Consider the following 13,821-nt stretch of genomic DNA (forward strand, 5'->3'; position numbering starts at 1 on the left):
GATGAAAGATTGGGAGAGGTGTGCGCCTCACATTTTGTTGGTCGGGGGTCGGGCGTGTTGGGCTGCATTCGGCCCAGCTCAGGAGGCCAATCTACATTTCCCAACCCTTCAAACACAAACCGTTACAGTATTTTGTTCACATAAGTTACCTAACAAATTCAAAGAAAAAGTAGCAACGTCGAATTAAAAAAATGAGAACGACACAAATAAATTGTTTTAAACAACCTTAAGAGTCAGAATAAGAATAAAATAATAATGGATATTTAAGTTGGTTTGGACTCCATTTCAAAATACTTATAATTCCTGGATTATATAATTTATTAAAACATATCAAAATAGTATCAATTTTTTAGTTGTTTCAGACTTCTGTTTCATAAACCATTTCAATACCTTTGGTTAAATCATAAGGATATTAATAACCATGCTACAAGGGCCAAATATAATACAACCCTAATCAATAACCTTCGATTCCCAGTAACTCAACTAAAATTTGATCATCTGTTTCAAAAATGCACAATATATACCGAATAAGTTCAAGGAATTACACGATAGATCATCTGTTAAACACAAACTCCCCAAACAAAGACGACAAAGAATGTGCTGCTCACTCGACAATAAAAATTAAAGATAGATAGATAGATAGACAGATCAAACATCAACCAACCCCTATGGAAATAAAAATAAATAAAATAAACTAAAATAAGTTACAGAAAATTGTGGCCACATATGACCTGCAGTCTAAAGCATCTAAAATTAGCCCTACATGGATGTGCTACAATTAATATTAGTAAGGAAGGAAAATAGGATAACATAGATAGATTTAGAGCAGGCATCCATAACACATCATAAAGCAGAAACTCGGCATTGCGTCCAAGGGAAGACAAGTTTAGGCACCACCACCTGCAACATGGACCGGACCATTGGATCTAAAACCACGACCCCTTCCACGATTTCCTCCACCTCGCCCACGGCCACGACCTACAAGGAGACCACATCATGATATAAATATCATACTAGCATAGAAGAGTCTGCACAGGTTACTAGAAGTCATGTGGCAAGTAACTTTAGCGTTTGTTTGCAGATAATATGAATAAAAGGATTCAAGAATTGCCATGTGGTCTGGTCAGGAAAAGACATTCTTTTATTGTTAATTTAATGCACAGGCAAACAAGCACACCGCGCAATATAAAAACTACATTAAGTTCCTTTAATAGACAATTTTCTGATTACACCAGGTGCAAACTACAATAAACCCCATCATGCTTCTTCCAGGTTTTTATGTCCCAATCAAGAATGAACAATTCAGAGTCCTACCAAGACATTAGAGAACTCATCAGGAATTGAGACTGTACAATGCAGTTTAGATCATGGACCAATTGTATAAGAGATGGACCCGATCATAACAACTCTAGATTGACCAAAGCCTAATTGACCTTCATCAGTTCATGTATATGTGACCCAAAACGAAACTGAAGCCATCTCAAAACTAAAAAAATCAACCCAGGGTCAAGGTTAAGGTTACTAAAATTCAACCACCAAATTAAAAGAGACCAGGGCGAAGCAATAAATGCAAAAACCTATTTCCACATGGGTCAGTTAATACTCAGGAAAACATAATGCAAACATATAAGCATTACCACGGCCTCGAACAGGTGCTTCCTGAATGTAACCTCCTGCATCTTGGTGGGTGTCAAACTGAGGGCCATTGTATCCTCTTCCATTACCACGGAAGTTACGACCTCTCCCTCGACCCCTGCCCCTAGCATAGCCACGATTTCTATCCCAGCCTCCATCCTCATACTCAGCAGATGCAAACCCGTTCCCTGAAATTAGGTGAAACTTCCAAATCATACAATGTTGTGACAAATTAATAACCAACAGCTTCATATTTCAATAATGCTCTCAAAAGCAATCATGATGGTCTCAAACCACTCCTCGGAAAATCTAGATTGAGATAATACCTCCATGCAATAAGTATGCAGCATCCTAATGCTTGCTATTCAAAAAAATATAATTTTCAAATAAAATATGCTTCAATAAGACTATGCAGCTCCATTTAGTACTGATGCATAGGAGCCATTCACCAATTTTCTTTTCTTTTCTTTTCTTTTCTTTTTTTTTTTTTTTCCCCCTAGTACACCCAATTTTCACGCAGTAAATGTATGTAGTTATGTACCACCCTCATGTCAACAGCAAACTAAGGAGATAAAAGCAAAAGGATGCAATCAAATATTATACCATATGGGACTCTAGGCCTTCCCCTCCCCCTACCACCACGCCCCCTACCTCGACCAGTAGGTGATCCCTCTGCACAAGAAGAAAATGTCAAGAAAAATGCCAATAAGAGTAATAATCTGAGTTCAAAAAGTGCAAAAATGATGAACTGTCCCCCCACCTCCGTCATAATCAAAATCCGTTGATGCCTTGACCAGTTCAGCTGGTAATGGAGGTTGGTACCTGCAACAGGTAGCAATGCAAGAGAGAAGAAACTTTAAATATCATGTATTTCATGAACAGTCACAAACTAGTATGAAATTATTTTCCACGTTCAGATCTACACAATTTTTTTTTTTTTTTTTTATCATTTAGCTCATTCTAAGGTCATACTCCACTTATCAGCTTGCACATTTGAGAAGATTAATCATATTAGGGGAGTCAAATTACTTATCAAAAGAAAAAAATTAGGGGAGTCAAATCATTGGAACTTTCCAGTAAACAACTTCCATAATTGACAGTTTATAGATATTTTCCACAAGAATAAACTCCAAAATGACAAAGATCCACCTTCCCAAATTTTTCGAAGATCCCAAATCTCAATATTCTTAAACAAGAAAAAGATAATTAGCATCATATACAACACAAGCATGATCTTCCAAACATCCAACAAGTCAAACAGGCATGAGAAAAGCTACTAGGACTGACTCACCCCACGGAAGATACATTCAGCTCCTTCTTTGAGAGAGTTATAGTAATCATTGAAACATGCCTTGTGGTTTCCAAACTGTAGCAGAGAACAATATCCATGTGAGAGCCACAATAAGAGAGGATGCAAAGTTTTTGCAACAGGAAACCTGACACAGTGCCTATCATGAAATTTTGGACAAAAAAATTTATCTTGTTCCATATAAGGCTCAGAGTGCTCTTACGGGAGGAGGCCTTCCTCCAGGGGCTCCCATGTATCAGTTATATCAGTGGAACCAATTGATGTCATTTGATGAAGACCAACAATCCTCCTCTGCATTACAGTTACAATGAGCGGATGCTTAATACATGATAATACAAGCCAAATAATTCGATGGAAGTTGAAAGTATAGAAATTTGTGGAGAAGAAAACCTTGATTAACTCCACAATTGTAACTGTTTTGTTGATAGCTCTACCCATTGCCTTGAAAACAATTTCTGTTGAACCTTTTTCCTACAAGAATTGCATCAAAAACAAGTAGGAGGAACTCAAGATATCAAATACTCTCCAACATAGAAATAATCATAATTAATTATCCAGATTACACATGTTTCATTATTCAAAAATTTATTAGAACAAAGAAATAATATTTTTCCTTGAGAGGGCAAGGAAAATCTAGTGTTCTTAAACACAGGACACAAGATGGCTGTTTGTTTTCGGATCCCAGGTGGCTATTTTTTCCATACCTAGACAAGTTCTAACTAGTTAGTATGGTAGCTCTCACGACACGAGCTTCAGGAAGTAAAAGTTTCCAAAAACAGACATTTAGAATCTCACACTTCTACAGAAGTGTATGTGGTATCATTAGTGATTTGTATGCATATATTTCCTGGAATTATATGCAAGGAGTTCCACACCACAGGAATGACTCCATATCACCAAAGCATCCGACTCTAGACAAGCCCAAAAAAAGGACATACAACAATCACCTATCAAGATATAAGGTAATTGGGGTAGGCAAGCTACTAAGACTAATACTTATGCATTGTTTTTACTGAACTTTCCAGATAGCCGCATACTATTTTCTATGTTAGTTTGTGATTCATTGAAAATTCTTGTTTTACAAAATCCATATCCTTTCTTTCCTCTCAACAAAGATGAAAGCTTTATCTATGCCCTCTCTTATTTTTCATCCTTATTTAAGATTGTACTTTCCTTACTCTTCTCTCCCAACTAATTTTATCGATTCCTCCTCCCAATTCCTTCCCCACCAGCTAATCCAAACAAATCCCAACAGTCTATAACATAATATATATCAAGTCATCAACTTGAATCAACCAAGATGACTGGTAGATCCTTCTCAACCAGACAATTATAGAATTGAGAAGTAAAGTCCATTCATTTAAAATGAGATATATTTTTTAACATTCACCAAACTAGGCATGAAAAGAAAAGAAAAAAACAAAGGAAAAAACAAAAATTCACATACGTTAAGGTTAAAAATCGAATCAAATTGAAGTAACATTGAATCACATGTTCATTGAGACAAATTGAAGTAATACCTGTAGCAGACTCATGGCATATGTGATATAGCTACGCATCCTTCCCTGACTTGTAATCCGAATCTCATTCTCATCAATTGGTGTACCCGCTCTCGGCTTCTCGACCCTCTGGTACCTATCCATCTTCTTCACCAAAACAAATCCAATACAACAAAAACAATGAGAACACCTCAACAAAATAAACTTGTAAACAAAAAATCGTAGCAAAAAACTGAAAAATATATCATAGTTATAAGAAGTGGCAACCAAAACCTACTAGGGTTTTCTGGGTCAACGATCGGATAGAGAAATCTAGGGTTTTGTTTGTTCGGTAAATTGCAGAGAAAAACTAGGGTTTCAATTGATCTGATTGTGGTATTTGTATTACCTTCTAGCGAGGATAAGATTGTAAGCTCCACGAAGGAAGAGCCCTCTTCTACGGCTTCGTTTCTTCGTTACGCCCTAACCGCCTTAGTGAAAGTTTTCTAGTATTTATAGCACCGGTTTCATTACTGCCCTAATACCCTATATTATCGGGTCGAACCGGTGGACCTAGGGCATGGGCCAATCTTACCCGGACGAGATTGCCCTCAGCCCTAATCTTCCAATAGGAAATTTTGAGTCTCTTTTTTTTTTTATATTTTTTTTTTATAAGAAGAAATTTAGAATTATGATAGCATTTTCATCCTTGGTCTTAGGGTATCTCCAATGGACTTTCCGAATTTGCCACATCAGTATTTTTTTATAGTCACGTCAGCATTTTAGAATCTCCAAAATTTATCTATCTTAAATTTTTAATAAATTTTATTTTTTAACTTTTTCTTAACGGCTATATTTTTAAAATGGCTATATCATAAAAAAAATTTAAACATGGAATTAAATTTGAGTAAAAAATATCATAAAAGATTAAGAAAATGACTTAGTGATTGTAATTGTAGGTCGAAAACTAGAGAAGATTGGTTGGATATGAGGTGAATAATAATAGGGGTTGATGTATTTATAGAGGAAAAATGAAAGTTTTTTTTTTTAATAAATATATATATATAATGAATTTTTTCAAAAAAAAAATTCAAAAAATAGGTTTTTGTGCCAATATAGCCGTTAAGGCATTGTTTGGGTCAGCCAAACAGTGCTTAAAACAGCTATATGTCAGTAGGAATATTTAAAAAAGCAAATTTTTAAAAAAAAAACACTTTTATCTATTTTTTTTTTAAACTTTTGTTGCCCAAAAAAGCCTTTAAGACACTGTTTGTGTCAACCAAACGGTGCCTTAACGGCTCTTCCGTTCAATTAATTTGAGGAAAAAAAAAAAGAAAAAAAAAAAGACCAAAATCAATCAAAAAACTAATTTTTTTTCTTTTTTTTTTTTTAGCCAAACAAACCTTCCCAAAACGCTAAAACACTATTTAGGTCAGAATTAAAAATAAAAAAAGAAACTTGATGCGGGCCCCCATGTCAGGCCCGCAATTCTCCAAACCAATCTTGATTTTTGGAGACTTGGATCAAGATTGTGTTAATGGGACCCACTTTTTAAAGATTCCATTGGAGCAGCCCACTCTTTAAAATTGGCCCAAAATTGCCAAACCAATCACCATTGGACTTGCTCTTAGGAGTTAGGGTTCGTTTGTTTTGATGAAAATTATGACAAGAAAAGAAAGGGAATGATTTGGAAGGATACCTTAAATTGTGTTTGTGTTAAAGAAACCAAGGGAAATAAAAGGATTTGGAAGGAGAATTCCGTGCTTAGTGAAATATATATATATTTTTTTAAAGCTCTATCTTGTCATCTTCTTTTTTAGAAATGTTATACCATTGAACTAGTCACCCATCAATTTTAAGTGAACAAAAATGAGGAAAATGATAAGAAAGTTATTAATTACATGCTCGGGTCTTTTTTATTAACAAATAATTCTACGTCTGTTTTGTAATGAGTAAAATATTATTGTCCTTATCAATCGCAAAATAAAACAATTCTTTCATTATGTTTTCTCCATTATTTTTTTCTTTTTTTCCCCTCTGATTTAAAACCCACCTAAATTGCATAAACATGGAGACAATATGACTCAGATATTTTAACGTGTTATAGATATAAGATACGAATATAATATGGACAAGACTATATGTAAATTGAAATTAAGTTTTTCAAGTTTTGAAGGTTCTTTAATCATTATTTAACATTATCTATAACAAATAGAGGAAGACCGCCAGTAAAATACATTTCCTTGAAAAATGTTGTGAATGTGGGATCCACCCATTGAATATTGTGGCGTAAGCTAAAGTCTTGGAGGTCAGGCAAAGTGGGGAGCACGAAATTGGACTTGTGGAGCAAGTAAAGGTTTTGTACAAATCTTATGTCTTGATCTGCCATGTGTGTTTGCTAAACAAATTTGAGATATATCAAAACAGAGCAATAAAACTTCTTTTAGTTCTCTTTTCAATCATTATTTCTTTTACTTTTCTTTGTGAATTATTTCTCCGATGTCTTAATATAATTAGAAGACGTTATCAGCATGAGCTCTAATCATTTGAGATTTGAACAAGAAACTATCTCTCCTTCTTTTTATCTCAACTCTATATATTTTTTTTGTGATATTAATTTTGATAGATTATTGAGTTTGTTTGTTTTACTGAAGAAAATTATATTTCTGATTTCAAAGGGTAAAAAAATCTTAATTATTGATTATTGTTCATGAATTAATTTATCCACTTAAGTGATATATGTGCTCACATTATGGCCGGTTTTACCGCCTTTATTATTTAATGATCTACTAACTATGGTCGGTTCCATTGCCTTTATTATTAAATGATCTACTACCTATGGTCGGTTCTACCTTCTTTATTATTTAATGATCTACTAACTATAGTCGGTACTACCACCTTTATTATTTAATAATTTACTAATTATGGTCGGTTTACTGCCTTTATTACTTAATTATTTATGGCCGGTTTTACCACCTTTATTGTTTAATAATTTATTCATTATGACTGGTTTTACTGTGTTTGTTGTTTAATTATACTGAACTTATAATAGTTCATATTATGTTGTTGTTTCACTTAATGCCATTTTATTATTAAGATATATGTTTATTTTTAGACTATACTAAATTGTATTCTTATATTGTTGTTACATTTAGTTATTCTGAAAATGTCAAACTTGACAAAGCTAGAATTTGTGGCCTTGGACATTTCTGACAAAAATTATTTATCTTGGATTCTGGACCCTCAAATCCATTTAGATGCCATGGGTCTTGGAAACACAATTAAAGAAGAGAGTGATGCATCATTACAAGATAAAACAAATGCCATGATTTTTCTTCGTCGCCATATTAGTAAAGAACTAAAAACTGAATATCTCACTGAAAGAAATCCCCTGAGTTTGTGGAAAAATTTGAGAGAAAGATATGATCATAAAAAAACAGTCATTCTCCCAAAAGCTCGGGCTGATTGGCAGCAACTGTGTAATGATCCTCATTTTTACCATTTTCTATTTTCTGGAATTTTCTGATTTTTTGAGGGTATTTTCGTCTTGTCTCGTTTTGCGTATCGAACACCGTGGGGTGTGCCGGATCTGTCAGAGTGTTGATTAGGACATTTCCTTGTGTTCACCACTCTTGGAAATACATCGGTTACTATTTCAGCATTTTTTATTTTTTAGGCCGGAAGGTCCCAAGTAGGATCCGCTACCGAGGTTGTTGAGTATAGGGGTTGAGTTACGGGTCCATTGCATTTCATGCACTATTATTTTGTGCATAATTATTTGGTTATGTGTTTAAATGAGTGGGTGTATTGTGTTTAGTGTATGTACACATATATATATACTATTAAATAATTTTTATTTATGCACATGGAACCCACAAGTAACTTTGGTCATTATAATCACCAATGGCCATTATCAGACCATTTCTCTCATCTCTCTCACTCTGCTTCTCTCTTTCTCCCTTTTTTTTCTTTTTATTTTTTTCACCAAATTCAAGCTCACATCCACACTCCATTATTGAGATTTAGACTTTGCCACTGAAGGCAAAGTCGACAAGCGCGTCGAGAACTCTGTTTTGATTGGAGCAATTTTTAGTTTGGAGCAATTTCTGATTTTCAAAAATTGGGTGCAATTTGGGGCTTTTTCTTCTAATTGAGGTAAGGGTGTCTAACCCACAATTTCCTTAATTATTGTGAGTAAATTAGTTGTTATTCATGTCAAAGCATGCTTAAGTGTAGGATAATTATGTTATTTGCTTTGGACAATCTCCTATGTGGTTAAATTCATTGTTCTCTTGATTTTAGTTAACGAATTCATGCCCTATTCTTGTTGAATCTTGCTTACTGTAATTCACTTATTGATGACATATCTTACCTTATGAATATGTCAACCTTCTTTGAAATGAATTTTGATTTAAATGTTGTGTTACTCCAGTTGAAACTAAATTTTTACTAGAACTTATCCTTTGAGACTAGTACATATCATAAAAAAAATTATGATTTTAGAGCTCGTGCATATTTTTCTAAAAATCCGGAAGTATCTGCTGTTTAGTTTCATGTCACTGCTGGAAAATGAAGTTTTGAGAAAATTGTTTAACTGATTTTCTCACGTAGAACAATTCTAAATATTTTATAGCAAGTTCTCGCATCAGTCTAGTATGGTTCTGTAATTTTTTATGATTTTAAACCATGTACTTAGTTTTATAAAAATTGGAGAGTAGTTGTTGTGTAGTTTCCAGTCACTGTTTGAAAACAGGTTTTGACAAAGTTGTTTGGCTGACTTCCTAATGTATAAAAATTCTCAAAATTTTATCCCAATTTCTAACACCAGTCTAGTGAGTTTCTACCAATTTTTATGATTTTAGACCATGTATTATGTTTTGTAAAAAATCAGACAGTAGTCGCTACTCAATTTTCTACCACAGTTTGAAAACAAATATTTATGAAATTATTTGGGTGACATCCCGATATCGAATGATTACAAAAAATTTTAGTTTTATACTCCCATGATTTAGCATTCAAAATTAATTGTATTTCCCACATTCCGGTGTTGGATGAATTTTCTATAAATTTTCTTCAAAGTTGCCCAGATTTTCTTCTAGTTGAGGATTATTGCTTTACTTGTAAAATCTGAATTCATTGGAAATGCTTAAGCTATTGGGAGTGAATTTTTCATATTATTTTCTGACTTTAGATTCCAAAGAATTTTGGTTTGCCTCTTTTCGTTTTAAAATGAATTATCTATGAATTATTTTGTGAGGACTCTTTAGATATTGTGAAAATTATGTGAATTGTATGAAATAATGTTCACAATTATTGTTTATGCTTGTATGCTTGCTAAATTTATAGAATCATACTTAAATTCTAAAATTGGGACATTATATAGCCATGTTCATTTATCACATATGCATGGTATGGGTGTGTGTGTCGTGGTTTGTGTGCTGAGCCCATTTCATTCATGGCATTCACATTGGCATGGTGTGGTTGGTTTAGGTTGGTTAAATGAAGTATTGATTTCCAAAAGTTTTTAGAAAGGATTTGAAAAGAAAAATTTTCTTTTTAGAAAGTGAAGTTTTTGATAATAGAAGAGAAGTTTTTTTAAAAAAAATGAACCGGATTTTGCGAGTCTGGGACTAGCTTGACCTAGAGGGAGCGCGGCCCAGTGTAGGGCGTGAAAAAGTTGATACTAGGCCTTTTAACAATTGCCAAATTTGAAAAAGTTTATACTAGGCTTTTAATTAGCGAGTTTTCGAAAAGTGAAGGTTGGGTCGGTATAGACCAAATTTGGGATGGGATACATCATGATTCATATCATACATGTTCATTACTAAATTGTGCTTTGTGACCGATTATCTTGTATTGAATTAAATTGGAATTACTATTGATATTGTTATTTCTATCATCATCTTCTTTTTATTACAATACTCATATGATGAAACATGACTTTCCCTTTCAAAGTATGACCCCTTCCCCTTTAGTTCTCTTCTTTGTTTGTGTAGCTCACGTGGTTATAGAATATGTGTTTTAGCCACTCTCTACTGCAAGTGTTGCTCACCCCTTCCTTAACATTTTCAGGAATGGAAAGAATGTGGTATTTGGAGATTTATTTTGGACATGTATTTTTAGTATTAATTTATGTATATTGAGGATGTTTGATGTAATTGATTAGGTCCTAGGAGAATTTTTTTATGTATGTGAGATTATTAATGTAATTATTGTGTTATAAATTTTTACGACGTTATAAACTGCGGTTGCAAAATTTTAAAATTGTAGCTGAATACAACTTTGCCCTATTTACAATCAGATCTACACTAAAATTGTGTGGTAATACCATCACTGATGAACTTTTGTTGGAAAAAACATTCACTACATTTCACGCCTCGAATGTACTCTTACAACAACAATATCGAGAGCATAAATTTGAAAAATATTCAGATCTGATATCATGTTTACTTGTGATGTGGTAATATATATGATCGTAGTGGTAGAAATGGCTATAACAATAAACACGGCCGTGGTAAAAATAACTACCACAATAATGAATACGTCCATGGTAAAAATAACTACCACAATAATGAATATGGTCGTGGTAAAAATCACTCTTATTACCGTGAAGGATATCAATCCTTAAACTTTGCAATCAGAAATCCACATCATATCCCCCAATGAGATATTATAATGAAATGAAACAAGTAAAAGGGAAGGATGTGACTCAACCTCCTATGGCATATGATAATACTTGTTATCGGTGTGAAATGATAGGGCATTGGCAAAGCATTTGTCGTACGCCTAAGCATTTGAACTTTACCAAGCCTCCATGAAAGAAAAAGGAGAAACGGAAAGTGTAACGACTTGAATCCGAGGGTCCGAATTGCTAACCGTGTTCTTACTCGAACCTGACGTCGTCTAAAGGCGTTATGGTCAATTCCAAGGTCGATACATAATGTACATGTCATCCCAAGGCTTATAAAGAAATAATAAAAAATAAATATATAAAATGAGATCATAGTTACAAAATATGTCAAAACAGTCTACTAACCCATCAACTTGTGGAAGAGCATTGTCCGCCACTTCCTTCCCGTGACCTGAAAAATGTAATAATATGATAGGGGTAAGTCAGCCGCTCAGTAGGAGGTGTCTAAGACACACCTCTTAATGACCCCATGAATCCACACAAAGAATAGAATACAAGTAAACGGGATCATGTAATGGGATTTCGTACAACATTTATGACATAAAAATCAATACACATAGTCACATATCACAATTCTTCAAAACCATGCACATGATATGGAGTGTGAGGCATCCTATCCTAAACTTGGTCTATACTGACCCATCACTCACTTTTCGAAAATCCGCTAACTAACTTTACCGAGTTTAGATTGATAACTATCCTCAGTTCCAAAGCCGACAACCGTTAAAGGGCCTAATATCAACTTTTTCATGCCCTACACTGGGCCACGCTCCCTCTAGATCAAGCTAGCCCTGAACTCGCGAAATCCGGTTCATTTTAAAAAAGATATTTCCCCTTTCAAAGAACAACTTTTCCAAAAAAAACTTTATTTTCAAACTCTTTCCAAAATCCCTTTTTTCTTTCCCAATGAATGCATGAATGCTTCATGCTTCTAAATGCCAACTCAACAATAAAATCTCATACATTTTATCTACATCATGCTCACATAATTGAAAGAAATTCAAAGTATTAACTTTCACAATTACAACTTCATTTTTCATGGCAATTGTAAATATAAGGCACATCACAATTTAGTACCAAGCATGCTCATTCATAATTTTCAAATAAATACACTTGTGACAACACATTTAATCCATAAAGCACATCCATCATATTTTATACATTTAACCCTAATTGCCAAGGACAAAATACACAAATTGAACATGCTATTAATAAAATTCAAAAAGAAAAATTCACAAAAATTAAAGAAATATGTATTAGAACACCCCTACTTCAATAAGGATGAAAAGCCTTAATTTGAACCCAAAATTCGAAATCCCAAATAGTGGCCAAACAACACTTTGCTTCGATCAAAATGAAGGTTTCGACACGCTAATTAACTTTGCCTTAAGTGGCAAGATTAATTTCCTAAAGATAGAGCTTGAATATAGGCCTAAATGAAAAAAAAAAAAAAAAGAAAAAGAAAAAAAAAATTGATACCAGAGAGAGAGAGAGAGCTTCTGCCGTGAGATAAGAAGAAAGGTAAAGTCAGTAAATGGCCTTATGGCCATATGTGGTGATATATTAAAAGGGTGGGTCCCATGGCTTTATATTTATCTTTTAACATTAATTTATACACACACACACACACACACAAAAAAAAACCAAATAACAACCATAAATAAATATGCATCCATATAATTGCATATCAAAAAAATATGCATGATGTGTAATGAACCCAAAATAAAATCCACGTATTCAACGACTTCGATAACGGGTCCCACTTGGGACCTCCCGGTCAAAAAAAAAAAACGAAAAAATGTCGAAATGGCAACTGATGCATTTTCAAGAGTCCTGAACTCAAGGAAATGCCCCAAACCGACTCCTGCAACTCACTTGGCACACCTCACAGTGCCTGGCACGCAAAATGAGACAAAAAAAATCTCAGAAAATGAAAAAATGGAAAAAAAAAAAAATTGGTAATATTACATAAAGAAATGAATTTTATTGATTATAATGAGCCAATAGACATCACAAATCTGGATGTATCAGATTTTTTTGAGGACCGTGATGGAAAGATTGACCAATTGATTGGTGATGGAAGTGTTCACACTTTCATATTCTTTCTTCCATTTTATCTTCAATAAGCTTTTATTTTCCTTGTATTAAAGTTTTTTTTTTTTCAAGTTTGTATTAAAGTTTCTTTTGTTATAACTGTTTCTTTTCTAACAAAGAAATTTGCATGAATATGAATGGATCTGACTGGTTCCAAAATAAATGGTGAAGATATATGTCTCGCTGATAGTGGAATGACACATACAATCCTTCGAGATCAAAAATATTTTTTTACTTAACTTTGATAGATGTTAGTGTCAGTACAACATCAGGTCCCACCGACTTAATTGAAGGCTCTGGACGAGCCAACATAATTTTACCACATGAAACAAGATTACAAATCAATGATGCCTTATATTCTACAAGATATCGGAGAAATCTTTTGAGTTTTAAAGACTTGCGTCATAATGGGTATTATATTGAGACCGCAAACGAAAGAAATGTAGAATATATTTACATTACTTCTATTATCTCATGCAAGAAGCTGATACTAGAAAAACTCCCTCTTTTCTTTTCTGGGTTATACTATACAACCATTAGGACAATTGAGTCAAATGCTGTAACACATAAAAAAATCTTGTGATCTAAAACTTTTTATACTTTGGCACAATCGA

At 33.6% G+C, this 13,821-nt stretch overlaps 1 protein-coding gene across 3 annotated transcripts; it reads right to left on the reverse strand.

The window, feature by feature from the left end:
- Nucleotides 1-615: 615 nt before the first annotated feature.
- LOC132278478 (uncharacterized) lies at nt 616-4,932 on the reverse strand. 3 transcript variants are annotated; one of them, XM_059780266.1, is made up of 9 exons: nt 4,832-4,932; nt 4,465-4,587; nt 3,335-3,415; nt 3,147-3,235; nt 2,927-3,001; nt 2,396-2,457; nt 2,239-2,307; nt 1,638-1,823; nt 616-978 (listed from the first exon to the last, which is right to left on the reverse strand). In XM_059780266.1, exons 2-9 carry the CDS (start codon nt 4,585-4,587, stop codon nt 887-889), a joined length of 777 nt encoding a protein of 258 aa, XP_059636249.1. In that variant the 5' UTR covers nt 4,832-4,932; the 3' UTR covers nt 616-886. The 3 variants fall into 3 exon arrangements, with proteins under 3 accessions (XP_059636249.1, XP_059636248.1, XP_059636250.1); XM_059780265.1 differs by having other exon boundaries at nt 4,465-4,590; nt 4,832-4,925; XM_059780267.1 differs by having other exon boundaries at nt 4,465-4,590; nt 4,721-4,921.
- Between the last annotated feature and the right edge of the window lie 8,889 nt (nt 4,933-13,821).

This window comes from Cornus florida, unplaced genomic scaffold, assembly GCF_030987335.1.
Source record: "Cornus florida cultivar Cherokee Brave unplaced genomic scaffold, ASM3098733v1 CherokeeBrave_3.0.0_Hap2_Chr10, whole genome shotgun sequence".
NCBI classification, from domain to species: domain Eukaryota; kingdom Viridiplantae; phylum Streptophyta; class Magnoliopsida; order Cornales; family Cornaceae; genus Cornus; species Cornus florida.

What these genes read in the sequence shown, in the direction of transcription:
- LOC132278478 (XM_059780266.1), bottom strand. Translation starts at nt 4,587, where the DNA reads ATGGATAGGTACCAGAGGGTCGAGAAGCCGAGAGCGGGTACACCAATT. An exon ending in ATGCCATGAGTCTGCTACAG is followed by an intron (nt 3,416 to 4,464) that starts GTATTACTTCAA and finishes CAATTCTTGTAG; the next exon opens with GAAAAAGGTTCAACAGAAAT. An exon ending in GGATTTTGATTATGACGGAG is followed by an intron (nt 2,308 to 2,395) that starts GTGGGGGGACAG and finishes CTTCTTGTGCAG; the next exon opens with AGGGATCACCTACTGGTCGA.